Source organism: Pseudopipra pipra, chromosome Z (assembly GCF_036250125.1).
Source record: "Pseudopipra pipra isolate bDixPip1 chromosome Z, bDixPip1.hap1, whole genome shotgun sequence".
Taxonomy (NCBI): domain Eukaryota; kingdom Metazoa; phylum Chordata; class Aves; order Passeriformes; family Pipridae; genus Pseudopipra; species Pseudopipra pipra.
In genome coordinates this window covers 39,480,630-39,508,512 of record NC_087581.1, presented here as the reverse complement: position 1 = coordinate 39,508,512, position 27,883 = coordinate 39,480,630, and the positions used below count along the sequence as shown (strand labels likewise).

Sequence of the window (27,883 nt, the reverse complement as noted above, 5' to 3'; positions counted from 1 at the left end):
GCAGAGAGACAATTTCAGGAGAAGTATAGCTGTGGAAGACATTATTTCCTTCAGTTCTGAACCTTGGTTATTCAATATCAGGGTTCTACTGCCCTTGTGAGGGCATGGAAATGCTACCAGAGAGCATTGCTGATACTTGCTTTCCTAATACAGCACGAAGTCAAAAGCTTGGGCACAGTATTTCACATTTGATACATTTTGAATGACTATTTAATATAAGTATTTCTTCACTTCTCTGGGTCCTCATTTCTTTCTGACATAAAAGCTCTCCCAAGTGTCTTTGTAAATTTGAGGTGAACTACTTCACTGCTCTCGAGGGTACAGAAGTCCTGTAAATGTATTTTACTACCTTTTCATATTTTATATGCAATTGAGTCTGGAGGACAGACCGATCTCCAGCCTTTTCTGTTCAGAACTCTGGCTTTTGGTTAAAATCAAAATCAATTTTTAAAAATCATCCTTCAACCACCTTGAAAGCCAAAGAGCATCTTGTAACATCTCAGAAAAAAAAGCAGAAGCTACATGAGAAAATTGCGGTAGGTGATTAAACTGATTAAATCCCGGGCTTAACTCTGGTCTCTCAGTCAATGCACTAGAAATGAGATGCACACATTCCAAATGATAATTAATTAAGCAGGAAAAGAAGGACAATATGACGTTATATATTTACTCAGAGCAACATAGGTACTACATGCTGTATTGATGACTATTACCTACAACAACAGTAGTTGCATAAAGCCAGATAATTAAATATGTACCTTCATGCCCTTCAGAAAGTACTGGAGTGGATGTCTATGTCTGGACATAAATTTTCCCATCAAATATTCCTCTGAGACTCCATTAAATAAACAACAGCTCTGTGTGGGGGAAGAAGATAATAAGGACAGCTTAAATATTAAAATGGTTTAATCTGTTTGTTTCCTAAGTAGGAACTGTTCTAGGAGGACTCATTGGTTTAAATCTCAGGAGAGGCAAAAAGCTAAAGACCATTTTTCAGTAATGTTGGTTTTAAAAATTCAGAGCGTTTCATTTTCCTAGCACTAGCAGATTAGTACTGATGAATCTTATGAATGAAATTGATTTTGGACTGTAATTATAATAGCAGGGAAATCATTTAATGGTCAGAGAAGGATGAAAATTCAGGTGTTGACCAACATTATACTGCAGATAAAAAAATTATACAGAGGATGACAGATCACCAAAAGGAAATTATTAGGAAAAAGATTTAATGAGAGAAGAAAAATATTTGGAAGAAAAATGATGAGAAGACTGATGGTTGATGAAAACCCTCTCCCAGCTGCTTCTCTTCCAGCAGAATAACCAGCTCCTGGACATTTTTCTCTACTAGAACTGCTCAGAAGATGTTCAAATATATCATCTTCAGCCTATAAGCAGCCTGGACATGTTTTTATTACCTTGTTTTCCTTCCTTTCCTTACTTCACTATTCCCACATTTTATTTTACCCACAAAACCGGAAGAAGTTTTGCCTTAAACATATAGCAGCATGTGAATTCCCATGTGTGAAGGCTTTTTCTACCCTCAAGCACCTCCAGGCTTCTAAATCAAAGTGCAGAAGCTGTCAAAGCCAGCTAGACTATACTAAATATTTCCAGAGAAAGACATTTATACACACAATAACAATATGTTACAGGTACAAAGTGAGGAAGAACAATATATCCAATACACACATAGACAGGAGTGTTTGCTTTTGGGAATAATAGTGAGAAGGTTAAAATAGTGATATAGATTGTCAAAACATGATCTCAAAATCAAAATAATGCTATCATCCCAAAGGCAACACTTTATAGAGCATTTCCTTAAGAAAAGAGGGAGGTTTTTTGGTTCAGAACCTTCTTTTTGCTGTCTTGAAAATAAATATTTTTAAGCTTTGCTTTTCAAGATTCATTGGATAAACCCAGACTTCTAATAATAAATTAGAATGTACATTATGTCTAAGAAGGTATAAAAATCTGGATGAGTCCAAACCTTTATTGAAAGATATGTTTTTCTTCCTGTAAAACAACTACATGTTTCATCTTCCCCAGAAGTACAGTTTAAAGTGATGAAAAGAAAAATTACCTGGGAAATCATTTGCAGAGTAATATCAAAGAGAAGTATTAATAAAGGATCTCTGAAATTTGATCTGTGTTTCCTAACTTTGGTTAATTTCCTGCCTTCAAAAACCCATTTGTGGGCATGTTTCTCTATTTTGTCTTTTGTCATCACTGAAATATTTTGAGTGGGGGAGAAGCAACTGAGTTCCCTTCCCAGACATCACAGGTTAGTTTGAAATGGATTTACCTGGTCAATGGGACCACGGGGTCTATTTCCATGCACTGGGATGAATGTGGTTGAGGATAAAGGAGACAAATGCACATCATGATGAATTTTCACTGATTTTCTGCAGCTTTGGCAACATTGCTCTCACATGATAAAAGACATACACAGAGTCTAAACTGGTTTTAAGACTGGTGGGTCATTCTTTTTCAAAGCCAATTGGAAAATGGAAACTTTATCTTCAGAAAACCAACAGCTTCTCACATAAATCTTCAGAAGGGAGGATTTCACTGACACTTCCCATAAGGCTGTGGACACTGTGTGCTGGTTTAAAGGTAAACCAGCAGGGGAAATGAACCCAACTCAAAAGAGAGATTATAAATCAGAATAACAATTTAATAAAATAATACAATAAGTACAATTATACAGACAAACAATTGCTTTTAACCCACAAAACCCAAATGTATAACCCAGCACCCTGGGGCATGAACAAAGTGGTGTTCTTTGGGCTCCCTGAGTTCAAAGTAAAAGGAGAGGGGAAAACCTGTTGGTGGGAGTGCTGTTGCAGTCTGGTCAAGAGTGGTGATTGCAGTCCGGTCGAGAGTGGTGGCTGCAGTCTGGTTGAGAGCGGTGATCTGCAGTATTCCTTCCCATGAGTGGTTAAAAAAAGTTCCAAGACTCCAAGATTATATATTCTCCAGTTTAGGCAGGAATGCCCAGTACTTCCCTCAGGGCAGGGAGTTCCACAATGGGTGTGAGGACAAGAGCACCCTCCCATCTCGCAGGCCTCTTAACACCTAGTTTGTAGCCTGAGGAGTCAGGCTGCTCTGGGCAGAGGGTGCAAATAGTCTATTGATAACAATTTCTGGAAAACGGCATGGAAGGCTATAGAATACACAGTTTTGGGTTACACCCAAACAGTGATGAACTGGTCCCAGCTGTTCTAACTAGGACACATCAACATATTGTGTGTAGATTTCCAGGGGAGGGAAGGTGTCCCTGTGAATAAAACCAGTCTCAGCTGATCGGAAACTGGCTCTGTACCACGACTGCCCTCACCAGACAACACACCTGTGCTCACACAGCCCAAGGTGTATAACACCCACCACGTAATTTTCTGTTCAAATGACTCTATAAATCTCAAAAAAGAAGAAAAAAAAGAGAAAATAATAAACACTCTGACAGACTTTATTACATCTGCCCATGGCGTGTAACATTTCCTATTTGTACAACAACATTTTGCCACTAGAAACCAACAGTGTCCTGAAAGCAGAGTTTTGTCAGATGTTCAGCTTCATTTACCTTCATTTTCTGCTGCAGGCACAATTAAACCAAGCTCTTCCACTTCGGGTTAAGTCATGGAACATATTCACTCCAAAACTGGAACCATACACGAGCTTTTGCTGAAAGCACTGTCAGATCAGCACTGGAAGATTTTGAATGGGTATATGAATAGGGCTTTTGTGGCCTTGCCACTTCTCAGGCACAAAGCCTTTTTAGCAAGCAAAATATTTTAGCCATTCTTATTTTTACTGTGTGATTTATAACACTGTCCCAAAGCCCTTCGTGAATTTAAAATGCTGCGACCATTTTTCCAGGGAGGAATGCTTAAATGTAATATTCCCAGACCCCTGTGCTCCTATAAGAGTCCATGATGCTGCAAATACTGACATGGGTGCTTTTAATAAATTATAGGATAGAATTTTGGCAGAATCAGAGCCTAAATAAGTGGCCATTTCAGAAACACCACGTAGGTGTTTTACCACAGACCTTTGCAAGCCACAGAGCACAGAAGACTTTAAAGACTGCCTTCATGCATTAACACATTTTGCTAACTCTGTCTTTACTCATAGTGTCTAAGCAAATAAGAACAAAATTGATGTCCTTTTAGAATGCATTTTATTTATTTCTTTTTAGAAACCACCTTAAGGAAAATGCTGAAGTATCAAAAATGACAATCTTTTTAAATGCTATGGGTTTCTACGGAAGCTTAAAATAGAGTCAATATCTACTTTAGAAGCACTTTACTTCCAAGAGCAAGAAAACCTTATAAGGCATTAATGCTGCAGAGAACCTTTGAATAAAAAGGTATTTCTTTGGATGCTTTGAATCAGAAGAGACTATTCTAAACCTGCATCTCGAACAAAGCTGAAGATGATTTTTCTGGATCATGTTTAGGCTGAGCTAAGAAAGGCGTGGCATGTAAGGTTAAGTACAGCAATAGCTTAAAGTCGGACATTCTCTGAGGACATCTGGAAAACCTGAACACAGTCAGCAGCCACTGACTGTAAGGATGCAAAAAACACCTCAGTGGTGCTCTCGCTTCCCATATACACTTGATAAAAAGTCTACACAGGGGATAAACTCATTTTTAAGACCATCACAAATCAGGTCTATCAGGGTCTACAAACTCATAGCGAAGAATGGGGACAAGTGCAATGCAAGAGGGTTTAGAGGGGTGTGCCACTGGAAACCACCTCAGAGCACAGATCTTGGCTCTACTCTACAAAGAAAGCCTTTAGTTTTACAGCTTATCTCTGGTAGAAGCACCAATCTCTGTCTCTCAGCTCACGTGTGGCTACATGTCGTCGAAGAGGTCCTCTGGCTCACAAGTGTTCTTCAGTGTTTCCAGGTTCCAATCCATAGAATGCTGGCCAGATGTCTTCTGTGAGCCCAGGTCAGGTCTGGAAATGTAAAGCAAAGGGATATGAAACAGATTTGGATAAAGATATAAATAATTCCAACATATACTTTGCCAAAGTAACCCTTCACAGTGAATTCTGAGCTTTTTGTTAAGTTTGCATTTAAGAGAAAAGTGGTTTTTGAAAGACCCAATCACTTGCAGAGACGGCAGTGGCAAAACAGATGAAATTCAGCTTACAAATGTCACAGCTTCAACTATGTCATCACAATTTTTTTTTTTTAAGACCCTGAGAATTTCACCCTGAGTTTCCACAGTGAGAGCGAGGGAGGACAGGAAAGATGCTGAAAACATGCCAAGAGCCCATGTGCCCTATTTCTCCTGTCTCTCCAGGACACCATTCCAGTAAGGCTCTGCCCTTATGCCTGGGAAGGTGAGGTATCCTGTGTTTCCAAAAATGGTGGCATTTGCAACAGCTTCTGATCCCTGTATTAATTTTATTATATTAATCTTATATGTATAGGCTGAATATACAAAAAATATGAATCCTGCACAGAAAACTTTACTTCTGTGAGCTTAGAGAATTATGAATCACAGGCATATGTGTTTTCAGTGACAAGACATTCCAGGTCAGCATCACTCCTTGCATTCAAAGTAAGACATGATCTCCCAATCTTGCCTCAGTCCTTTGCTGCAGGGAATTGGGGTAGGAAGCAGGAATCAGACCTGACATGCTTGTACTGCAGGTTTTGGAGTATTGCTGGCTGGAGTTTCATAAGGGTCGATGGCTTCATGACCAGGAATATTCCACTGGTGCAATCCTGATAATAGGTGAAAAAGTCATACATTCCCAAGGCCAACATGTCAGCCACCAGGATGGAAAGGACTGGACAGAGGTGGTGGAGAGTGTTGCTCTTACTCTCAAGTAAGGGTTTCCCTGTGAGGGCTCACAAATACAATCTTAATCTTCAGACTGATTCAAGCATTTATTTTGCCTTCAACCACTCCACGCTGCAGAGCCAACACAGCAAGTGAAATTCAGCAAGTTTTTAAATTTGGTTTCAAACTGATTCAGAGCCAAATTTTCCAAACCTCATCCCTAGAAATCTCCAGGTAGCAGAAGTCTCTATGAAACACTGTGATTTCAAGATGCAGTGAGCTTCTTAAGTCACCAGGCACTGCCTCACATGACTCACAGCCTCTCATACTTCCAGTTCCTTGACCCCTTGGAGGGTCAGAGCTCTCATTATGGACCTTCCTGCTGTGGATCTGGGGAATGAATTTCATTTTGTTCCCCTTGTGCTCCTGAGGAATCAGCAAAACCCCAGTAAATGCTGAGTCCTGGATGCTGTCACTTCCCAAGTGGTCTCGAGTATTCATAGGGGTTTCCTCATCACTCAATCCACCACCCCAGTTCTGCAAACCCCTCTAAATTCAATGTGTTGGTATATTCGGATTATGATAATTACTTTACCTGAAAGTCTAACTGGCTTTCTATCAGGACTCTTCCAAAATGTTCATCTTCAGGCCTGAGTAATTTGTGTCCAAACATTGTTTATTCTCTTTTTTGGTATGCAGTGAGATCTAGACAAATGTCTGTCTCACCAAAAGTCACTGGGATTAACTGTGAAACAGACCTGCCAGAACTGGATCCTCAGAGCACTCCACGCTGTTCTGATTGCCAGAAATCAACTTATTTCTGCCCTAATTTTAAAAAAATATATAGGCAGCACACCCCAACAAAGAGTTACATTAGAGTTCACTCAATGGAGCATTGAAGGCATGTTGTTCTTTTACTTTTCTGGGTCTATCCAAAGCATCAAGTCTCCAGTGAGAACAACATATGTAAATCACACAGTGTGGAGCCACACACTAATCATTTTAATTAATTCTGAAAGGTCTCATTAGCAAATAAATTAGGCTGTGAAGACCTCTGTACCGCCAAGGGATATTTGAGGTATGGGATCTTTTTTTGGTTTTTGGAGCATATGCTCATATATCATTAAAGCATTTAGGAATAAAAGACTTCTGAGACCCCACATTTGTTGACTATGACATTACACCTATTCAAGTATTTTTAGATTTGGACAGGTAAACCTCATGGTGCTTATGCAATGTCAACGAGCATTTCCTTCTCATTGGCTAAAATAACTGTTTTCAACACTATATTTGAGATCACACCCATAAGCCAAGTCATCGCTGAGTTTCAACATCACACAGTGAGAACTATTAAGCTTCTGTGTCCTTGTAACAACATGGTCCTCATTTAATCTCCAAAAGCTGTAACACCAGGCCTGTGAATAAACCCAACTGCATTACCAGAGTGGAAGCATTAGGCTCTTCACACAAAGATCACAAGAAAATTTTTGGTTTTAAGACTTGGTGATTCCTACTTGCATGGCAATTACTCACTGAGTGGCAACAGCTTGCTTTGTGCTGTGAAGTTATTTTGAATCTTAGATTCTCGGTGAGGCTGTGTTACCATACCCTGATGCATAACTGAGTTAATTTCTTCAAATTGCCACGAGTTGTATAGCCCTCTCTTGCCAAAAAGGCTGTAAGCAAGCTATTCTTCTTGAAAGTTTATTTTGCTGGATCTCTTTTTGAAGTCTTACCTTTTTGGTAAACTTAAAATCCATTAACACATCTGGAGAACTGCTGACTATAAGAGATCATTTCATATTTCCTGACATTTAGTTCATAAAATGAGACAGAGGACTAGATGCACAGCTGGTGTGAATCACTGGAGCACTAATAATGTCTGCGGAGCTCTGCTGACTTACACCAGATGAGATCCTGGCCCAAGAATTGGAAGAAAGTGGTTACATGACTTGATATTTCTTTCCACAGCTGAGTAAGAGCTGCAAGGAACAGAAGACATGAAACACTCTGGTGCCTTACAACACAGGAACTCGAAGCCATGCAAGGTGGTGGCTTTGCAGAGCAGCTACACAAATAAACACTTTTTTTCTGGAAAGATGAAGGATTCCTGCACTTTTCTATTCTTGTAGAGCCAGCTCCACATGTTGTGGTTATGATTCTACTCTAATTTTTGTCCTTGAGCAACTCCCTCAGGATTTGGAAAAAGAAATACCCTTGTAAATTAACATAGATATAAAGACTTTCCAAGAAACTTGAGTAATCTAGGAGGCATTCCTGTGCCCTTCAATCATTGCATTATTTTCCTCATTTTTTTAATTAAGTAAAATAATCAGTTCCAACCATAAGCTGGTATTTTTCTAAGAGGGGAGATCTCAGTTGCCACCAGTGGTTTAGGAAAAGGCTGAATTTCTCAGCATGTACATCTTACCTTATCTTGGTTTAATGGTTCACTTTTGTCATTTTGACATTTATCTTAATGAAGGCTTTATAATAACAGAGGATATAATCTGATATAGTGTTATAAGAATAGGTGACAGCAGCAGCTTATAGACAGAGAATTCATGGTCATTACAGCATTAACCTTAAGATTTTGAGGCATCTCAAACAGAAACTAAAGCTCATGGCCATAGGCAAAATCTTGGCCTTGAATAACCAGGATCCCGTGGTGCTCCCAGTGCTAGAGGGAGACATTCTGACTGGGCAAAAAGAGGAAAGTTAACCATAAAAAGAAAAAGAAATGGATAATGGAAGAGGGGAATAGCCTTTTAGATGCATTGAGAACACCATATGAAGACAGAGCTCTTTAAGGTGGAATACTAAAAGTGTAAGTAGACTAAATGGAAGCTACACGTGATTAAAAATATGATGGTATTCCCCTACACAAATATGCTACAATGACTATAAGATAAATTACGGAGGTATTTTTCTTTTTAATTCAATTTAGAATGGAAAAAGAAATTAAAATGTGTTACTTTTTGGCAGTATTAAGAGTATTCCGCTTGCCAATGTAGTCTAGGCTGGCATTTATTCCTAGAAATGATATGAAAACAAGCCCACATACTTCTAAAGGATTCTGCAAAATGTAAACCCCAGCAAGTCTTGAAGAACTTATTGGATACAATCAGCTTCATGACCTGAAATTACAGCTGAGGGACTTTTGCCTCAGTTAGTAAAGAAACTGAACTTCTTTTCTGCCAATTTTAATTGTCTGAAGAGAATGGTGGTGTCAGAGATCGTCGGAGCCCTACCTACACCTGGCCCCAAAACAAACTCACAGAAACTAGAGAAAAATACTCAAGAAATAGCTGAAGAGAATGATTCCTGAGGTGTCCACACATGGCATTTTCCTGTGCTCAGTGTACTGAGCAAACAGTCTAGTCTCAGTTAAGGGCACCAGACAGATAAAACCACCACCACCACCACTAATAATAATAATAACAATAATAACAACAATAACAATAATAATCTCGTTCAATTAGACAGTTAATGAAGAGTATTTTCAATGCAGAAACCACAAATTTAGTACTCAACCAGGGAATCAATGTTCCTTCATAAGATTCCTCAGCTGGCTGGAGGCCAATCTGCAACTGCACCTGCATCCATCACCACCCCTGCACAGTAGGACAAGTCTGGAATCCTCTCAATCAACACAACTTAAGTAAAAACTCCAAAAACCAGGAACATTGCTAAACACTGTCTTCAGCTCCTGCAAGCGACACTCTTCATGTTCTAGAACCAGACACCATCAATTGGGGATGATTTTGTTTTATACTTGTACAAGTTGTCTTTTTCTTTATGTATCCTTGGAGACCTTCTGAAGGAGGAAAGTGGGCTTGGAGTCCCTCAAACATCACATAAATGGACACACTGATTGCAGCAAGAGCAAACTCACAAACAAACCTGCTACATTGAGAAGACTCTCATGTATCTCTAAACGATATATCTTTTAATATTTGATATAACTTCCAATAACCACTCTAGATCAGCTCACAACACTACTAGTCATTAACTCTATTTATTTAGTCCTACAAAACAGGAGCTTTTTTAGGGACTTGTATCCTTTCACTTGCAAGTTCCCAATTAACTTCAGTTGGCATTGGGGCATGTCCTTATTTAAGAAGAACATTGTGGTTTAGTAATATAAATATAGTCCTAGATATTTCCATCTGATTGAACGTGTTTGCAGATGCTTACTAACAAAGATCTACTTAAAAATGTAATAATAGATGTCACCTATGAGGAAGAGTCAAAACCATGTTTGTTTTAGAGCAGTGGCACACATTTCTGTGGCTCATTTCCACTTAAACTCCTTCCTGCTTAAATAAACTAGACCACATGCATTTCTACTAACAGACTAACACCATTGCCTTCACTGTGGAAAAAAATCACAAATCTCCTAATCATAGCTATAAAAGTACAGAGTAAAGCAAAAACTAGGTTTGTTTAAGAATTTTGTCAAGGTCTTTCATAAATCCAGTGCATTGCACATTTATTGACAAATGTGAGGAGACATTTCTCACGGCCATTATCACATACACATTTATGCAACACCAGCACCAGCTAAACTGTGTTACAAACCTGTTCCACACTGCCAAATCCTGGAGCTGCTTGGTCTCCCTGACCCTTTCCTGTCCGCTCAAGGGGATCACAAACAATGCCCAGAGACCTAAGGGGGCCAATAAAAACTCCTGGACTTGTTTATCACACAGGAAATGTGAGTCCTTGTGCTGCCTCCAAGGGCAGAAAAGGCTAAGATGGCTGTTGCAGCAATGGATTGTGGAGGGAGGGGTTTTCCACCTCAAAATCTGATGACTGCCCATGGCAGCTACAACTGAAAATCAGGTTGAAACCAATCACAAAAGCAAGAGCATTTAACTGGAGAAAAACAGAGTTAAAGTATTTAGTTAAAAGTTTAAGTCTGTGCTTGCAAAGCTACCTGTACTACAGGCTCAGCCTTCAGCTCTCTGGGATCCATCCTTTGCATTTGCTGCTACACAGTGAAACCCCCCACTTCCCAAATTATTAACATTTAAATTATTCTGAAAGAAAAATGGATTAGTTCAGCGTTCATATGATGAAAGGTTCCCTCGGTACTAGACTAGGGTGCTCTGATATCTTTTTTAAATTACAAGCTATAGCTAAAAACATCCTTTTCTCAGATGGATGTAGGAGAATCCATGGACATAACCCAAAAAATGATCTTTTAAAAACTGCAAGTGAATTAAGCACATTCTTTTTCCCTGCTGAGTAGTTTGTACATGTACACCTAGGCACAACCAGGACCCTATTTCTGCCCAGATTACCTATTATCCACAGATCTGTTCAGTGGAATCATTCACTTTAATCAGCTTATTGCAGAAAACCACTTTGGGTCAGTAGAGCATGTGGATATCACTTAGGTATATGTTTTCTAATGGCAAAATGCACTCGGAGAGATAGAGCAGCGGTGAGTTCTTAATAAATCTGGGAGCAGTGACTTGAATAAACTGTGAGCAGGATTTAATTTACAAACTAAGGCAGAGCAGACAAAGTATAACAAGTTTCCCCTCCCCCCCCCCCAGTAGGTCTCTATTGAATTTAAAATTGTTTTAGCACTGAGAATGCCACTTTCCTTTCTGCTCCTAACTCCCATTCAACTCCTCCTTATGTTCCTCCTGACCCCTCCGCAGCTGCAGATCTGAATTAATTTGTATTTTTCTGAATTAAGAACAAACCTTTGACATTTAAGATGAAACCTCTGCCTTCAGTGATGCCTGAGAGCTGAAACCTATTCAAACAGCAATACCAAAACCAGGGGAAAACAAAACAAAACAAAACAAAAACCAACAAAAACCAACAAACAAACAAAAACCAAAACCAAAACAAAAAACCCAAACCAAAACAAAAAAACAAAACCAAAACCACAACAACAAAAAACACAAACCACCAAAAAACCAGAAGAGGACACAGCATATCCACCAAAAAACCAGAAGAGGACACAGCATATCCAGTCCATTGAAAACACAAGGAAAAATGGAAAAATAGGTACAGGTAGACTTTGGGGTGCATAAAGTAAATGAATATGAGCTGAGAAGACTTCCTAACTCACTAGTAATACCTTTTTTCACTCCAGATATGTGGTTTAAGATGCTTTAACAATCCTCCCTTTGAGAGCCCACCTATCAAAACATCTGTTTTGTGGAGTAAAGAAGCCACTCTCAAAATATATCTTCTACTATTACAAGAAACAGAAATATCTGCAGCTTCTGATGCAATTGCTATAAGATAGCCTGCTGAGGAAGCTTCAAAAGCCAGTTTTTCTCCTCCAAAACTTCAACAGGTCTCCATCCATTCGAGCTCTCAGGGTCTGCAGTAAGTACTTTACCAGGAGCATTTAACAGCAGACCAAATACCCAAGTCATTTCTTGTTGGGTAAATGATGCAAAGGAGTCTACAATACAAGATTTTTAAGAAAAGTTGTATCATCCTTAAACAAACAACAAACCCCTCACTAACCAAAAGGATAGGACTGTCCCTGCATGGTTTTCTTGTGAAAATTTTTATATAAAGTGGAGTTTTCTTCCTAATGAGCCCCTTTACTTTTTATTTCCACAAATAGTCAAATTCACAGAAAGAGTCTTCAGCCCTTAAATTTCAGAGATTTCAGAGCAGTTTGCATACAAGCTGTACCAGGAGCAAGGGACAGGCTCACCTCACTCATGCACACACAGATCTCTCCAGCATTATGGTGATGAAGGTCATGGGCTTAACTGCTGCCAAACCAGCACCAGTCACATCCCAGCTGAGATGATTTCCCTAAGGCCGGAAAGGAGGTGCACCCAGAATGGCCACCAGCCAGCTGTCTCAATTCCACAGCCCAAGCCAGACTTCACCTTCAGCTGTGATCTATTAGTACAAACCTGAAGTACCTTCACTCAAGTTTTCTCATACTGGTCTGGCTCAAAGAAGCATTCAAGCCACAAACATCATAAAATTTTAATACACAGAGAGGCCTAGAAATTGTCCTGGTGCTGCACCGCTGACAAATTGAGACAGTCTGCCTTCTTGTGAGTTTAAGAGCAGTGCTGTATTTTTAATCTTACAGATGCATTAAGAGAAAAGGGAACACCACACAGGTGGGCTACTGGGACTTTATTAGGAGAAGGCAGATGTCAATCAGAGTAGAATTTTCATGGTGTACATGTAAAAGAGATGCTGCCTGAGTAAAACAACCCAGGTGTACCACTGAAAACTGAATTACACCTGCATCTTGAGTTATTGACAACAAGTCCATTTCATGGAAAACCACCAGGTTTTATCCACCCTATAGTACTGGGAAACATTAAAAGAGTAATGCACATTTTTCAAGTACACTTCTTCACCTGATGTCTCAATTTTTTTCTTTCCAGAAGAGGAATCCATTTTCTGTTTTCATCTTTGGTATTGCTAATTGCAATACAATATTCAGGCAACAGTAATAGAAACTCCTTCTAAACGTGGTGGGAACCAATGAAAGCAATTACAGTGAGGGTTTGAGACTGTCAAACTGTCAAGTTTTGAGCTTAACATAATTCTTTGGAGTCTACCCTTTCTTTGTTGCAGAAGAAAAAGACTGCAGGCTGTTTTCTGCTGAGAATGCAGTGAGACCAAGCAAACAGACCATTTAACTGCAGAACACCGAAACACCACATAAACCACCAATAAAATTATAAATTTAAATAATAAATTGGATATTACTAGCCAAAAGGATATTACACACACGTAAGCCACTTATTTTCTGGGATTCTACAGGGCCCTGAGACCCTTGACGGGGTGGGAGTCAGGAAAAATTTCAAAGATCTAGAAGAGCGTTCATCTAAAATTTATCAATTGTTCCTCATTTTCTAGGCTGCGGACACGTTGCATTGAGGAGGAAATAATAAAATACTACAAAATGAGTCAACAGATTTAGCCTGAATACTGACATTTATCAGCAGAACATATTTTGCCTGAAGTTTTCCCTACAGCTGCTTGCAAAGGAAGCACTGATGCTGATGCTACACACAGACAGTGTCACAAAAGCTTTGCATCCCCAGATAAGGACATTTAACTGACTCTTCATATTGCTCAACAGCAATAGCTCAAAAGGCAGAAGAAAGAGTTGAAAGACAAGATATAAGGGGAAAAAAAGCCTCTTATTTGATTGCTAAAGCTGCTACAAAACCAGAGCAGTAAGAAACATACATGTTCCCAGACAGAATTTATATAGTAAGATGTTGTTTTTCTTCCTGTAAGCACCCTAGATCTATTCCTGGAACTACAAAAATAAGCAGATTCAGAAGGTTTGGAAGTAGACTGGAGGTTTATCAGAACCACCCAGTCCTCCTCTAGTCTTTAAACAGCAGAAAATCATGAAAGGAAATACCTCTTGTAAGATTTCTCTGTTACTGCTTTGAAAAACCAGAGAGGATAAAAACAGCCATCCCCCTTTTGCAGAGTGAGATTAAAAATGAGATAATACAAAAATCCAAATTCTTTTGAAGTTTGGATCAAAAAAAGGAATGAAGCCTCAGAGGCAGGGCCAGAGGAAGGGAAGTTACTGATTTATCATATTGAGTCATTCATCTTCAGCACTTCTGTGTGCTTATTACGTGTCAACAATCACAAATTAGACAACAGGAGTGTAATAAAACCAGACATTCCTAGAAAACTCTTCTTGCAGATGATGCTTAATTCAAAGGTGGGGTTTTTTTTTCTTTCAATCGTTGCCTGAAAAGACAAAAACTCCAGTTCAACTGTCTCTGGTGAGCAGTTCAGATCAATACAAGATGAATAGCCAGAATTAAATTGATAGAGAGAATGCTGAGCCCAAAGACACTTCTCTTTAAAGCAAAAAACCCCAGACAATTCAAATTCCCTCACAGGCACTGTCCTGCCTCACCAGAGCTGATTGGCCTCCACACAGCTTGAAGTTGATGAACCACTGTGCTGTTAAAAATGTCTTCATGATGATTAAATGCCTGTAGAATGATCAAAAACTGAAGTGTTACAAAGCTGGGTGAGGGAGAGAAACACTTGGGTGAAAGCATTTGGTGGCCAGGAGCAGTTTTTAAAAAGGTTATGTATACTGCAACTCCAGCAGAACCTCAAGTGGATGATGTATTTCCAAACATAAACCCCTGTAATGGAGAAGGGAGTTCCAGAGGCACTAAAGGGTTTGCTGGGTTAATGTGTTCACAGTGCTTCTTTGTGCTATGGGAAGTTTAAGATAATCTTTGGCCGGGGGTGGGGCTAGAGTTAGGGTAAGGGTTGGGGGTGGAGGGGATAAAATTAAATGAAAAGTCCAGTGTGGAATAAGCATGTTGTGGTGGCTGACCCCAGTGCCCACAAAAGCTACTCCATCACCCCTCTCCTCAGCTGGGCAGGGCAGAGACATCACCGGTGGTCTCTACCACTCCTTCCTTCTCAGGAACACTTTTTTCCCCCCCTTCCACAATCTGTTATCCCAGAGTTGTTACCACTGAGAAAAACCACACAGATAAGAATCCTGGTAAAGTTGTTGTTGCAAAAAAAGCACAATAAGTAAAGCACTTTGCATTAACAACTATTTTGCAAGGCCAAATTCCAACCCTGTCATTTAAGGGAGAAATAAAACAACCTTAAAAGAGAGATTTGGAAACAGATTTTTCCAACACATCTTGAAGGCAGTTTGCTAAGTGGCTGCCCAGTCATTCTTGCAGCCTCTGGCTCCAAGCACTCGTTTGCATCCTGCAATATCCAACCTCCATAAGAAATCCAAGGAAATACCTGTGGTCCACAGGCCTCCTGAACTTGTCCCTTATGTGACAGATACTCAGGGAGCTCTGCAGCATCAAAGGTGTATCTCAGAGCCTGGCAATCTCACTGTATCTGAAATTGGAGGCTATTGAGCAAATTTCAGGAGGATATGTCCTTGCCTATCCTCTTGGAATAATCTATGTCTATGAAGCCATGTATATAAATATAACTATGTGTAGGCAGTTAGGAATTGCTCAGCTATGTTTTTCAGCCAAATCAAAGATATACATTAAATATACGTCCATGTTAATTCTAAGAAACATTGGGAAACTAGGGCTTTGGGTACACAAACCAGTGACCTAATTACACTCATCCACATACAGTGTTTTTCCTACTCACAACAGATAAAATGCTTAGCAACCTTCACTGCTCTTCCTGAAATTTGTTGTGCAATGTTCCTGTCACCAGTGGTGCTCTGGTCTTTCTTAGGCGTGACTATTTCCGAGACTAAACCACATACATTCTCAGAAAGTCATGAGGTCTCTCTCAAATTTTAATTTCAGAGTTTAGGGAGGAGACATGAAAAAAGGCTTACGAATTAGAATAGTATGTGGCACTGTCCAGCACTGTCTGACACCTAATATTAATGAATACTGCAACACACTGCACCTGAAATGCAGATTATACTCTCCTGTGTATCCAAGCTTTTAAAAGTGTCCTCTCCAACACAGAACAAAGCCACTAAAATTTCCATTTAAAATACACCAGATATATATGACTGGTTTTTGGGGACTGTCTAATACATGACGGAAAGACAGATGTTGAATTTATATGTTTGCCAGACAAAATATATAGATAGTAAGCACCAACGTAAATTTGTTTTTGAAGAGCTTTGTGGGAGGGGAACAGATGAGTTGTTCTGTTTGCTGCTGGGACAGGACAGTGTTTATTCCCAGATTCTTCAGTTCCTGTCACAAAGCTAAACTGGTATTTCTGAGTGAATACACTAAAAACAGTCTAGAGGTAAATATTAAACCAATAACCACAAGGTGAATAAAGAGCATTTTTTGAGACAATCTTTTACTTAAGTCTGGTTGTTCAAGTACATTTATCACTCAGGCTTGTATTTCTGTGCTACTAGAAACTTAGTAGAAGAATCTAAAAAAAACCAAATCAAACATGTCTTGGATGTCAAAGAAGTATTTAATGAATTGGAGCAAGTCCTGAGATCTGGACAGCCATGGCTTCAAGTTAAATGGAAATTTCCAGCAGAACTACGGTTACCTCAATAAAAGACACATAAAAATAACTTTGCGTATGTTTCATCACAGCAATTCATCCTTACATTCTATTTTTCATCTTAAACACATAATTTAGGACAGAGAGGAGTGTATCTTGCTTTCTGTCAAGACAAACACCCTTGATATACAGCGCACAGAAAATAATCCAAAATGACAGAATTGATTTTGGAAAACGACACTCACTAACACGGTTAATGTTGAGTAACTGCAAGTTGGTACTTACCAGGTTTAGTTTGAACCATAAACTATTTCTTTGCTTATGGAATAATACTTTAACACTGTGGCAGATTTCATGCACAACCCCCCACCCCCTCATTTTAAAGATGTAACTATTTCCACAGAGCAGCAAACGATGTCGCATTGTACTGATGACATGGCAAGCAACACGTATTTTTAATTGACGAGATCACTGAAATAAAGACAGGCTGCACTTTGAGCTCAGTTGGGTTAATTAGCATTAATTTTCCATAAAGGTATCATGATAGTTATATTTGATTATTGATTATTTGATTTGATATATTTGATATATTGATATATTTGATTGTTTTAATTGATGCATTTCAGAGAGTAATTCAGGCTCTCCTGTCCACTGACAGCTCTCCACCCCTGACTTTTCCTACTTTTACCTCCCCTTGGATGCTATTTTCCACATTACAGCACACAAACAGCTGAGCCAGGATTACAAACTCCTCCAAATCCAGGGCCTGCCAAGAGTGTGAGAGCCCATCATGAAGAAGCAGTTCAGTGATCCAAGTTCCTGTTGCCTAATCGGTCCTCTCTCCCTGGCCAGGAGACAGTCATGCCTGTGCTGTGGTTTTCTAAAAAAAAAAAAAAACCCCAAACTACAAACCCCCCCATGAATTACATGGCAGCACAATGAACTATCAATTACTGACCCAATCTGCGATGCTGGAAACCAAATCCCAAAGAATCCGGTTAATCAAACGGAAGTCGTAGGTTGCAAATTTTATTGCTGTGTTTTTACTGGAACACAGTTTGCTCCTCCCAAAATCATCCACATTAACACAGTGCAGGGTCTGGAGCTGTTTAAACAAAGTCTCATCCCACAGCTCAACATTTCAGGGAAATCAGCCAAGTAATAAGACAAAGCATTTTCTTTAGGGTGTTGGAAAAGACCAGGAAAAGCTTTGAAAAATTAACTTCTGTCCATAAAGCCTTAAAACTTTGGAAATCAATCACATAGCATTTATTTTCTACATAATGAAAGGTATTTGTAATGAATTTTACAATTAAATGAATGAAAACTGCTATAAAATCTGTTAGGGACTGTCAAACCACTGTAAAAGAATTCACTGTTATGTCAAACCCACCATCAAATTTCTTGTGCATTTAGCCATAGGCATTAGAGGAGAAATAACACCTTAAGATGAAAGAAAACCTCCTCATTCAAAAGATAATGACTTAGTTTAACCTCGAGAGTGAAACATGGAGGCAATAAATTAGCCAGGGGGATCCAGGCAGCACAATGCACACATAGCAATGCAAACAGCACTTGGTTTTCATTGTTATTTTCCACACTGCATCGTGTTGGTGCATTGTTAAAACCACTGGAAGCAGAAAAAGCACACACTTGCATTCGTGTTGGCACAGGCAACGCCACAACGGATGAATTTATGGAATTTTCCTCCCGCCACTAGCCACAGCTTTCACAGAAGGAGCTTCAGAAAGGAAAGAATCTTTGGGTGCTTTCCAGCAAAGTTAAAGCTCTAGGAGAAACTTAGGCAACATCAAATCACAGCTGTAAAACAGCATCCCCTGGGAAGTCTGACATGGCTTTGCCTTCAAGCATCTCACCAAGCAAGGTTCCTACTCCCATAACCGGGGGAAGGTATGGAAAAAGACCTGTTCTGAGGACAATTACAACAGATTATGCCTCAGCAGCAATGTAGTTGGGTTGTTTCCTTTCCAGTGATTTTTTTTGGTGGGTTTTTTCATTGTTTTGGGGTTTTTTTCTGTTGTTGTTGGGTTTTTGGTTGGATTTTTTGTTTGTTTGTTTGTTTGTTTTTTCCTTAGCGGACAGACAAAAAATTCTCTCTTTTCCTTCTTTTCTAATACTTTAATGTTCTTGTTTGTTGTCAGGGGGGTCCCTTGCACCAATAGGTCTCAAACTTCCAAGCCCTCTCTGATGGCACTTGTTTCAAGTCAAGCTTTTTTCCAGTAATTCTGCATGCTGGGATGTGCAATGAATAAAATAAAAAAAAAAAAGGGTCTTTGGATGGAATCTCATTCATAATCCTACTGAAAGCAGGGCTCCTGGTAGCAGGAGCCTGTAGGAAGATTCAAAGAGGCAAAGGTACTCAGTTTAATATTGTAAAGAACTATAAATCACAGAATCCCAGGATATTTAGGGTTGGAAGGGACCTCTGGAGATCACCCAACCCAACCCCCTGCCCAGGCAGGGTTCCCTGGAGCAGGTGACACAGGGATGCGTCCAGGTGGGTCTGGGATGTCTCCAGACAGGGACACTCCACACTTCCCTGGGCAGCTGTTCTGCCACCTCCATGGAAAGAAGTTCTGCCTCATCTGAGGGGGAACTTCCGGTATTTTGGTTTATGGCCCTTGCTCCTTGTCCTGTCACTGGGCACCACTGAACAGAGTCTGGGACTATCCTCTGACACCCCTTGGGGATATTTGTGTGGATTGATGGGATCCCCTCTCAGTCTTCTCCTCTCCAGAGTTACCAGGCCCAGCTCCTGCAGTCTCTGCTCATCAGGGAGATGCTCCAGATCCCTCATCATCTTACATACTCCACAAGAGCTGGAAATCTGACTCCACAGAGGATATGGGTAGAAGTCTAAAGATTTAATTAAACAAAATGCTCAAAAATAAAGAAATAAGCAGACTTCTTTAAAAAATACACTCAGCTGTGTTGTCTTACAAAAGATGCACACGTGCTATGAAATGCTATGGTTGAAACTGGAAAAGCCACACAGCACATATCCTCTATGCACATTAATTATGTACTGGAAACACTGCAGGATTCCTTTTCCACAGCCCAAAGATGAGTTTTTCAATCAGAGCAGCCCATTTCAGCAGAAACTACTCCCTAACGTGGATGGAGACGTCATTCATCAAAATAAGTGTCATTTGAACTTAATGAAAACCCAACTTAGACTCTGTTCAGCTCAGCTGATCCCAAAACATTAGTGTGATTGCAAAAGACATAGAGAAAATGACATATGGAGAATGCCAATGGAGAACAAGCACTTTATCTGTAGAAATAATTTCTAAGAAAACAAGGTGCATGACAAGGAGGCAGGATGCCCTGACAATTGAAAGAGAAATCTGCCACAATTCAGTTCTTGCACATCTATTGAAAACAGATCTAAAGCTGCACTGGCCTTCTTGTATGCACAAACTAATTAATTTCTATATTTACACTGGTTTTCCAGAATATAGTATTAGATGTAAGGTAAATATACTGTATTTACCTTACAAAGGACTGTGAAGAGAAACAAGCTCTGTGAAATTTGCCAAACTAATCTATTTCCTCCAGAAGAACTCTTCCTCACTACTAATATTTTTGCAGCACACTGTTAAATTCAGCAAGAGATGCTGCTTCATTTTGCTCTGGAAATACCATTCTGCAAACCAATAAATATAACTGACAATTTCTTACTATATTATCCAAAAGCTCATATTCATTTCAAGCCATCTTTTCTAATCCCGTTCCTCATATTACATCCTCTGCTCCGTGTTGATACCCTTCAAGCCTTATCAAATGCTTCCTTTGTTGTCCTTTAGCCTACCAGTATGTACTTAACCTAAAATCATCCCTTATAAATCTGGGCTCCAAATACCTTTCCCATGTACGCTGCTCTTCTCTCCATCTCTCCACCTGTCAATATCCCTCTGCTAACGAGATTTCAGCATCCTCAGTGACAGAAGACCTCTGCTTATTAGACTAAAATTGAATTAGTCTTCATTGCTGTCAAATCACTATTCCAAATTCATGCCTAATTTGCTGTCATTTACTACATTTAAGTCTCTTCTGGCATTACTGCTTTCCCAAGGCCTCTCTCACTCACAGGAATCTGTGCCTCAAATTATTTTTCCCTTGATAGGCTTGTGCTAATTACTATTTTTAAAATGCTTTTAAAATGGAAAGCACTACATAAATATTAAGTATCCTTATCTGCAATGGGAAACATGATTATTGCCATCGTCATATAAACTTCACATTACACACTTTGTGCACTGTCCTTGGTCATGGGCACTTGATTTCCTAACTGAATAAATTAATGGGAAATATTTATGTGTGGGCTGTGTACACACAAGAGCCGCATCATGCACTGTATGTGTGACACACACAAAATACAGCCCAAACCACTCTGCTGTTTATGTATTTAATGTAAACAGAAGCTCAGTCCAGTTTGCAGCTTTGCAAATTGTATTTTACACCAACTTTCACTGTATAAACACTGTCTTGCTGAATTATTGACTACCTAGCAATGGCTGGTGCAGAGGATTTTCAGTACTGAATGAAATAATGTTTGGTATTAATCATTCAAAAAACAAAACAAACAAACCCCTCTCTATTTCCACTATCTGGAGTTTCCTGTATTTGACTTTAATGTGTATAATTTCAAATGCTCTGCTCCACAAAGATGTGGGATATATTTCTGTACAATTTAACACCTTCAGAACATGGCAGATGACGGTGTGCATCATCCCCTCCCACCAGAGGAGGTGATGTCCCATGGTGCCCTTGGGGCTCATGGTTCGGTTCGTGGCTGGTGGGTTGATGGCACAAAGCACAGGCCCGAGGGGATGATGAGCACTGGGCACACAAAGGGAAGAAACTGACCCAGAAAATTTGTTAAAGCAGGCATTAAATACGCTGGCAAGGGTTACTCTTCCAAAAGTGCTGCATTCTTGGTCTCGGTCCAATAAATCACTTACCATAGAAGCCAGTGGAATTACCCAGGGATTCGAAGGTTAAATCTGTGTTTACATGTTTTATTTGGTTGGGATCACAGCCACCACCCTCCAGGGCTCACCACTGCTCAGCCCAGGAGGTTTTTTTAAGTCTACAAATTTTTGCCTCAGGAAGCTCTGCGACAACTATTCCACAAGCCTTGCTCCAAAGGGATGGGGATGGCATATCTTCATTTTCACCTGTATTTTTTCCAATAAACCTATTTACTATGGGTCATGTTATGAGGCCTTTCACCACATTCTCTCTTTTTCTGGTGTCCCTCTACAAAGTTCAGACCAAAGAAAAAAAGCCAGCACTTAATCTTCTTAAAGACTGTAAGGAAGCCATTCTAAACAACCATCTAATGTTTTTGTGTGACAGCCTGTATTTGTTGAACTCTACTGGGTGGTGCCGAGCTCCTAAGTGACAGATCTGTTCCCACTGGTCCCTTCCACAGGTGGAAGTGGGTACACCTGTGTTTTACTTCCTAAACCACAGCTTCAGATAAAAAGAGTGCTTATTTTGGGGATTGTTTAGGCAGAGCAGCATACAACCAGAGCACCCATAATGCGACCACAAGACCCCAAAAAAAAGTGAGAATGAAGCCCCAACCTCATAAAAAATGTCTAGACTTTGGATAAAAAGTCACCAACGCTGGTGCTGCTGCTGGTTACTGAATTACCATGAAGACAAAGCTGTACACTAATGCCAGTCACATTCAGGGATGAGAAGCAGGCTGGAGACAATCCCTTCAGCCTTTTGCCCACAGCCCCCAGGATGCAGCCACGGGACCAGCTTCCCAGGTCCCACCCAACCTGCAGGTGATCCTCAACCCACATCCTTTCCCCATTCGAGCACATCTCACCTCCTGAGAGGCAGCTGGAGCACAGGAGGATCTGCAATATCACTGTCACGATTATTACTTTATTTATAATCGTTAACACCAGTCTGCTCAGCATCTCATTGAGCCACAAAGGCATCCCCTTGAAATAATTGACAAAACACCAGGATAAATTCAGTACAATCTTTGCAGAAACAAGGGAAACCTGAGGCGAATCAACAAAATGCAAACGCCACACTTTACTAGCTACAGATGGCTTATTTCAGGGGTACAGCACACTTTGTTGTAGTTTCTCTCTGTTAATTTGACTGTACAAATTCAACTTGCTTTAGTTTCTGCCCACTGAGACAACACTTTTAATTGACTGTTACCCTCCGTGCACTACAGTGTGGTAAAATTGCCTCAGATTTTGCTTTCTGGCACCAAGTAGATAAACTAACACAATGCTGCTTTGGAAAAAAAAGTTTCCTGTATTCACTCAATTACCCCCCCAAAAAAGCACAAGCAATTTTTATTTGTACTGCTATTCCTAGTAAAATGCAACTACAAAACCAGGAAGGTTAGTTTGCAAGGGATTTTTGTCAAATAGATGCTCGGGGTGATTCCAGCAAAGATGATGGAAAACTCACAGCCATTTTATAAAGGGGAAAACGTCACATAAAACAAATGTTTATCAGCAGTGATTACCTTCCCAAGTATTTCAGTAATGGGGGAAATATTTACCAAAAAAAGCCAATCCTAACATGAAAGAACAGCACCTGTTTCTGTTTCCACAAGTAGCAGGTTTAAAAGACATCAAAACTGGGACAGCCTTAAAGGAATTTTCCAAGATTCCATCCAGGAATGCCTCTTCTCTGGCTGAAAACCAGCTGGGCTCCTTGCTGAGCAATCTTTAATCAAATTGTCTGTGATAGAGAGAAATATTTAGGAGTACTAGGAAAAGAAAGTCAGATCCATTTACACTAGTGACCTAAGCAGAAGTTTGATTTGAGATTTAAAGGCAGAAAAAGTGAACAAATGCACAATTTCATTCTCATAGTCCAAGTTACGGAGGCATAAACAGATAAATGTGTCAGTAAAATCAATTTGCTTTTACTGCACACTAAGCTCTTATGAATGACCAACTTCTCACCACCACATTTCTTTTAAAGAATAATTTATTCCTAGTCAAAAATCCTGTATGCCAAGTTTCAGCACAGAATAAAATCTTTACAGTAGAGTTATACATTTTTTGAAAAGCGTGTTCTATGTAGTCACATACACTTAACTATTACAAGGGCAGCAGGTGTCACTGTGACAAATGATGTAAAGTTCAATTTAAACAGCAGAGAATCCACTGAAATACTTTGGAAACTGCCACAGGTCACTTAACATTTTATATGAAAAAAAAATTAAAAAAACTAATTCCCCTCCCTAACATTAATTTCCCCCCAAAAAGGCAAAACAAAGAAAATACAGACATAGATTCTTTGTAATTAACAGGACTGTAGTTTTACAGCCAAACATGGGACAAGAAGTGAAAAGTTAAAAAATTATACATTAGACAACATACATTGGTCTGTATGAGAACCGTGGCAATCTGCAAAATAGCTCAGGATACAAGAGCATGAGGTCAGCTGTTTTCAGTAGATAATTGTACATATAAGCATCCTTACCTCAGGGACAAAGCATGCAACAACACACAGGCATTTCTGGCAGTTTCAAAACAATTATATTTGCCTATCATGTTACCTAAACAAATACAGGAAGCATGGTCGCTAATCACAGTTATGATTTAAATATTAAGGGAGGGAAAAAATTATATTTTCTTTACTTCCCTCCTTCCACTTTCTTCTGCAAATCACGGTTTCCATAGCACTGTTTACAACACAATGGCCTCTTCCTCTCCTTGCTCAGACTCTCTGATGTCACAGAGCACTTTAACACCTACTTAACTTTAAACCCAGGGGATTCCTATAGGGGTGCCAAGGTGTAGGTGTTTTGCTCAGTTCAGGGGCAAAAAAGGGAAGAGACCACGAAGGAAAAGTAAAAAATGCAACATCTACTGGCTTAAGGACAATCTTCCTTTTCCTTTTAGACTGTCCTATATTAAGTGCTTTGATTTCCAGCATTACCTGCAGGTTTCACATGGGAATCCTGTTCCTCCTAAACCAGGCTTTGCTCAGGGTGGTACCTGGTAGCACTTGAGTCCTACCAATACTGTTGATCAATGGTTATTAATATTACTGAACAATATGTTACTCTACATATTCTTGCACCAAAAGTTTAGTCAAGGCCAGGTCGGACAGGGCTTGGAGCAACCTGGGATACTGAAAGGTGTCTCTGCCCATGGCAAGGTGTGGAATGACATGAGATTTAAGGTCCTTTCCAACCCAAACCATTCTGGGATTCTATGAATAATTCACCACACTGCTATTGGTGTCACTACCTGTCTGCAAAACAGCAAAAACAGCCATAAAAGCAGCAACTTTAACTCACAGGATTTGTAACAGTAAAAAAAAACCCCAATGAAACAGTACTAACTGCAAACATCAGAGATGATCAGCAGCACTGGCCAAACTTAACATGCAAACAAAAATATTCTGGGAGAAGGTTCAAATGGAAGTTTTACTTTTTTAGTTTTCTTTTAAGAAAAATACAGTCTGTGGAGAAATTGGGCGTGGGACTGGAAGTGGCCTGTTGTTTTTTTTTTTTGCTCCTTCCTCAGTTTACCCTCAGGAAGCAAAGCCCCTTTTGTCTCAGGCAGCCTCACCACCCTCCCCAGCAGTAGCTGCTGCTCCCGGCAGTTTGACCTCCCCATTCAAGGGGATCTGCAGGGAATGCTGGAACAATCAATCTCATCCACTCTGTCCCAGGAAGAGCCAGCAACCCATAGCTGTCAACAGTCCTGTCCTCAGCAGCTGCCTCTTTCACCTGTGCCTGCAGATAATAGATATTTAAGCTCTTCCTCTCCTTGAAATGAACATTTTAATCCCAAAAATATGCATATTATCTGTTAGACTTTTTTTTTGTCGTTTTTCTTTTTTTTGCTTCATCTTAACAACTCTGGCCTCGGTTCAACAATGCACTTAAGCATGTGCTTAGTTTTAAGTAGATGAATAGACCTGTTGAAAAAATGCTCCAGTTAAGCATAAAATTGATAATGTGTTTCAGTGTTTTGGATTAGGCTTTAATTGTAGGAAAAGTTTAAAGCCATATTGTATAACACTTAAACATCCACCCATAAGCAATTTATGCTTTCCTTTAAAAAAATAGATATAGTAATGCTCCCTGCAAGAACCAAAGTACAGTGTTAAGGATCACTAAGATGAAACCCATGTTATCTTGCAATGTGATAATCATACTGTAAAAAATGATCTGTGATTTTTATGCTAATCTTTGATGTCACACACAAAAGAGATTTTTTTTTTTTCATCAGCCTCTGAAACTCACATTATATACTATAGAAATACCAGTGCAGTCTAGGCTCTTTTTGGCTAACTCGTTCTGTTTTCCAATCACAAATACAGTAATTAATGTAATCACAATTCCAGACCACACTTGTCAGCATGTCTTACATGCTTTACAGTAGATCTGTCTTTTTTTAAAGAGGAAACCATAATTTCTTACAGCACTGTCTTCCTCATCTACTTAGAACAAGAAAAAACTGTGTTAGTTTTACTGTGAAATACTCCAAATAAATATTTTAAATGGCAAAAGAGCAAGCATAAGCATGCTTTTCCCCCTGCCTTTGATACTTAAGAATATCTTTCAGGATAAATTTAGCAAGAAATGAGATTTATCCTGTCGTCAGGACCCATGCAATCTTAACACCCACCACAGGGAATTTCACCTGGCCTTGTGCAACAAGGTGTCTCGCAGAAATCTTCACCCAAATCTGAAAATCTGAAGTGCCTTATTTAGCATGTGAGTGATACATGCTGCATAAGAAGATGAGCCCAGGGATGTGCAGGATAGTTATGCTTTTGCAAAGGAAGGGAATAGACAGGAAGGGGGATCTGTAATGAGGATCAGGGATAAATACAAACTGCTGATAACAAAGAATGAACTTCGGCACCAGATTGAATAAATATGAATTGGTCGTGAAACACTAAGCATATGACTGAAATCTAAGCACAAGGGGGACTGTGAAGCTCTGAAGTTGTGCAAGATGATTGGTAGCCTCCAGCTGCCTTAAAATCACCGAGTTCTGTGTCTCATTCCTGATGAGGTCCTGAGCAAGGCTCATCCTCTGTGCCAGTTACAGCAAAATATTTATGGGATAGCTGATAGAAAAAGCACACAGCAAGAGGAAGGGATTAAAAAGGCCAGAAGACATTTCTCTCTGCAGCTGTCAGTAGGAGGCTGCACACAGAAAAAAACACTCCAAGAAGTTTTTGCACTGCTTTTTTTTCTCAAGAGGCATGGATACAATGATACCTATTCAGTATCCTAAGCCTCAGAAAAACAGAGAATTATACTTTCCTGCCTCTATGTGCAGTTCTCTGTTCACATACATTGTTCAGCAGCAAATGAGACAGAGACAGAATATAGTTTCTGTGACAAAACAGAATTGTGTCTGTTGGGACCCCTGACGTGTTAGAAATACCAAACTTTTATTCATATCATCGATGTACTGGGACTTCTCAAAAGATAAAGAAAAATATTTTATCAGACTGAATCAATACTTGGACTTTCTCACCAAACACTGCAGTGCTTTATTGCTACAGGGCTGCCTGAGAGCTGTCATCTGAAACTACTGCCATCACATAAATCAATTTTTTTATTATTAATTACAAGAATTTTCCCTGCAGTTCCAGTGGGAACAGTGTTCATATATTGATCTCTTCTAAGGCACTTCCAGATGTGATCTAACTATCCTATTTTGCCACCTTTGCAAAGTTCCCACAAGTTGTTAAGAACCTCATTTCTACTCATCGGCTGTGCCCCTAAACTATCTGATTTCTCTCACCTGTTTTACAAAGGACTGTTCAGTATAGGAGACACCCAATGGTACCAGTTTTCCTTTATTTGTACCAGTCCAAACCAAGCAGAGCACTACAAAATCTGCCAAGGGTATGAGAGGAGCAACCTATGAAGATTAGACAGCCAGAGCTAAGGAATTTTTTAAGTGTATATCAATTAAAATATATTGATGCTAAGACTGCAAAGCAACCTCACCCACTGACTATTTTAAAATTCAGCCAGGTATAATATTTTTCCTTCTAAAATCAGATTGCATGGGAGCAAAGATAACACCATGTGGGCATCATTTGGATGAAAAAAA

General features: G+C 39.6%; 1 protein-coding gene and 1 long non-coding RNA gene across 7 annotated transcripts in view; both read right to left on the bottom strand.

Moving 5' to 3' along the window:
• Positions 1 to 2,653: 2,653 nt before the first annotated feature.
• Positions 2,654 to 27,883, bottom strand: part of XRCC4 (X-ray repair cross complementing 4) — a 141,210-nt gene continuing 115,980 nt past the window's right edge. For all 6 annotated transcript variants that reach the window (XM_064643266.1, XM_064643264.1, XM_064643267.1 and 3 more), the window contains one exon: positions 2,654 to 4,962. In XM_064643266.1, the coding sequence (XP_064499336.1) occupies positions 4,857 to 4,962 (106 nt within the window). In that variant the 3' untranslated portion in view covers positions 2,654 to 4,856. The remainder of the gene's footprint in view (positions 4,963 to 27,883) is intronic.
• On the bottom strand, positions 11,767 to 22,366 carry LOC135407867 (uncharacterized). The gene is made up of 3 exons (XR_010427058.1): positions 20,659 to 22,366; positions 19,540 to 19,652; positions 11,767 to 19,125 (listed from the first exon to the last, which is right to left on the bottom strand). It is a non-coding gene; the product is annotated as an uncharacterized LOC135407867 (long non-coding RNA).